The sequence below is a fragment of the Phytophthora parasitica genome, assembly GCF_000247585.1.
Source record: "Phytophthora parasitica INRA-310 unplaced genomic scaffold supercont2.477, whole genome shotgun sequence".
NCBI classification, from domain to species: Eukaryota; Oomycota; class Peronosporomycetes; order Peronosporales; family Peronosporaceae; genus Phytophthora; species Phytophthora nicotianae.
In genome coordinates, this window is record NW_008649463.1 from 1 (window position 1) to 3,160 (window position 3,160).

Genomic DNA, 3,160 nt, shown 5'->3' on the forward strand with positions numbered 1-3,160 from the left:
GACGCGTCACATAGAGGCGGCAATCAAGGCCGACACGCCGAAGCGGCTTGATAATCGACGGGTGGTCGTTTAACTAGGAGCACTATCTGGCCGTGTTCGGTTGCTTTGAAAAAGCGGGAATAGCACAATACCCGCTGCTGGTCATGGCACCGCTGGTGAACTCCCCAACGGAGACCACTCCGTAGCGACCCACCTGACGTTTCTACGAGAGATGCTGATGCGCGACTACAACAACCGTGTAGATGACTGCCTGTTTATTGTGGGAGACAACTGCTACACTAATCAGCGCCTTGATAACCTCTTGAGTGTGTCACTGGTCGGCGGTGCAGAACTTTTTCCGTGAAGTATCGGACGATTTAGACAAAGTCAAGTCGCTGATGGTCAAACTGAAGAGTTTAAACCAATCCTCAAACCTCAGGTAATTTTTAACGATTTTTGTCCAATGATTGCACGTTAACTTTGTTAACTCCGTTTTAGGTTCAAAGCTCCATTGAGGCCCCTGCTAAGTCAGGACACTCGCTGGAGCTCCACGTTTTGTATGATCCATCGCAACTTTTGACTGCTGGAGTTCATTAAGGACGACGACGACCTAGTAGCCGACGACCTGCCCGATCCAGCTGCCAATCGCCGCTTGCGCAAGCTCCTGGAGGACCTGTCGAAAGTCGATTCTGTCAGCAAGGAGTTGCAGGCTTCTACGGTATCACTCCTGGACGCGCGTGTGTACTTCGATGGACGATTGGATTCGCTGCCTGCGCTGGTATCGCATATCGGTAATGCTACTCTTTGTATGTTTTCAATATTCGCACTAATACGCTTTCTATTTTGGTGCCCGAGCTGCGATTGTGCACTCGCTTCATTGTGAGGCTGCGTGTGTAAAAGTACTCGACGGCAAGACAGCAAAACTGACGAGGGCCGAGACTGCGTCTCTGCGCCGCTTTGCTGTCCAGCGTGAAGAGACTTCCGTTGCAGCAGCGGTTGACGATGCTGATAACTCATTTGTTGAGCAGGTAAAGAAGCGTCGTAAGCTAGCTACAAGTGGGGCCAGTTGATTCACGCTATCCCGCCAACGTCAAATATCGTTGAGCGATTTTTTTGTTTCACCAAAGCTACTGTCGGTACGCAGCGCCAAGGTCTGAATCCTATCACGCTCAAACTGCTGTTTTTGCGCGTGAACAGCAGCTACTGGAACGCGCAAGTGGTCAACGAGTGCACGTAAGTAGAGATGGAATCAAGGTACTGCAATAATTGAATTTGTTTCGTTTGCTTACTCCTCCGATAATTTACGTTGCTTGTCGAGTTTTATTTGTGAACAATGCCGTATTCGGGAGCCCTGCTAGCAAGGAGAGCAAGCAGCCCACTGCACGAATCCAAGAATTGAAGCTCTTGACTGCCTATCAAGCGTGGAAGGGGGAGCTCCGCGGAAGGACGAGCCCCAGCCACGGCTCCACCAACAGGAGACGACGCTGCTCGAAAAGACTGAGACTTTACCTGGAAGCTAATACAGTGCGCGCCAAATCATTAGGACCGTCCTTTTTCGTGCACGGTTCCGTTAATTGCGGCGCCTGTAGGACGACTTGGGAGCCGCTATTTAGATATAGCGTTTGTATTGTGATTATCTAGCCGCTACATGTGCTAACGACCGCGAACTCGGCCTGCTTCACCACGCTAGCATACAAATTGACTAGATCCGCAGCAGCGTCAACACTTAGAACCACCCCCTTTTTCTGTCAAATCGAACATTGTTTATGAGCTTCCATACAAACTTATATATTAAAAGTTAGTACTTAGTGAGAGCTCCCTTGCCCTTGATGACAGCAAGGCAACGACGAGGCATGGACTCCACGAGTTTGTCCAAATACTCTTGCTCGATGGAGCCCCAAGCGTGTACAATGGCGTCCTCCAGTTGCTCTACCGTGCGATACTGGCGGCCATGGGCTTAAACCCGTGCCGCCATTGCCGACCACACGTTCTCGATTGGGTTACAATCGGGCGAGCGAGCCGGCCAGACCATGGTGTCGACTTGCATTTCCTGCAAGAAATGCGTCGTTTCACGAGAAGCATGAATAGACGCATTATCTTGCTGGAAAACAAAGTCGACACCATAGTTAGCATGAGCAAATGGCAACAAATACTCTGAGACAGTGTAGATGTAGTCACCTGAGTTTTGCCGGCCTCGCAAAATGGCCAGCTGGCTCTTGCCCTTCGCCCCAAAAGCGCCCCACACCATTACGCTGCCGCCACCGTTCTGGCGGCGTACGTAAGACTGCGCTGGCTGTCGCAAGTCACGCCAATAGTACTTGTAGCCGTCAGGTCCATCGAGATTAAACTTTTTTCATCAGAAAAATAGTATATTCCCATGTTCCTACACATATTACGATAATGTTAGCAATTAATCATTATAACCACTGTAAACAAACTTACCAGGGTTAAGAATGTGCTTTTCAGCCCACTCCAATCGCGCAGCCTTGTGGGCCGGTGTTAGCGGTAGCGTCCTGTCCATCTTCGTGTAGTTGAGATGGTCTACGTTCTTGAGCAGCCGCTGGATAGTCCGCACGGAAGCCTTGACACCGAACTGGGCCTTGAGGTCCGCGGCAAAGAACTTGCCCGTCGAAGCCGCTCGCACGATCTGCCGAACTTCTCAGTCGGTGAGAGCAGGTTGGCGTCCTGCCCTTGGCTTCTCTCTGCTGTCGCCGCTCTGCGGGATCCTCTCCGCCTTGATCGCGACACTAGCAGCCGTTCTTGAGTGGCCGGTTCTGCGTGAAATCTCACATAGCGAGACTCCACCGTCGTGCAAACCAATAACCCACCAATATTCTTGGTTAGTGAGGGCTGATCCGCGGCCCATTAGAAAATGAAAAGCTAGGAGCTCCAGCGGAAGCCGCCAGCGCGCTGGTCGCACCATTCCTCCATTCGTCATGTCAGTGTAAGTTCGATTTTTTTAATATATAAGTTTGTATGGAAGCTCATAAACAATGTTCGATTTGACAGAAAAAGGGGGTGGTTCTAAGTGTTGACGCTGCTGCGGATCTAGTCAATTTGTATGCTAGCGTGGTGAAGCAGGCCGAGTTCGCGGTCGTTAGCACATGTAGCGGCTAGATAATCACAATACAAACGCTATATCTAAATAGCGGCTCCCAAGTCGTCCTACAGGCGCCGCAAT

At 50.7% G+C, this 3,160-nt stretch overlaps 1 protein-coding gene across 1 annotated transcript; it reads left to right on the top strand.

Moving 5' to 3' along the window:
* Positions 1-211: 211 nt before the first annotated feature.
* PPTG_20249 (hypothetical protein) lies at positions 212-1,216 on the top strand (the record flags this gene model as incomplete). The annotated part of the gene is made up of 6 exons (XM_008919076.1): positions 212-259; positions 330-418; positions 486-531; positions 578-770; positions 835-1,035; positions 1,107-1,216. 6 exons carry the CDS (start codon positions 212-214, stop codon positions 1,214-1,216), a joined length of 687 nt encoding a protein of 228 aa, XP_008917324.1.
* Positions 1,217-3,160: the final 1,944 nt, after the last annotated feature.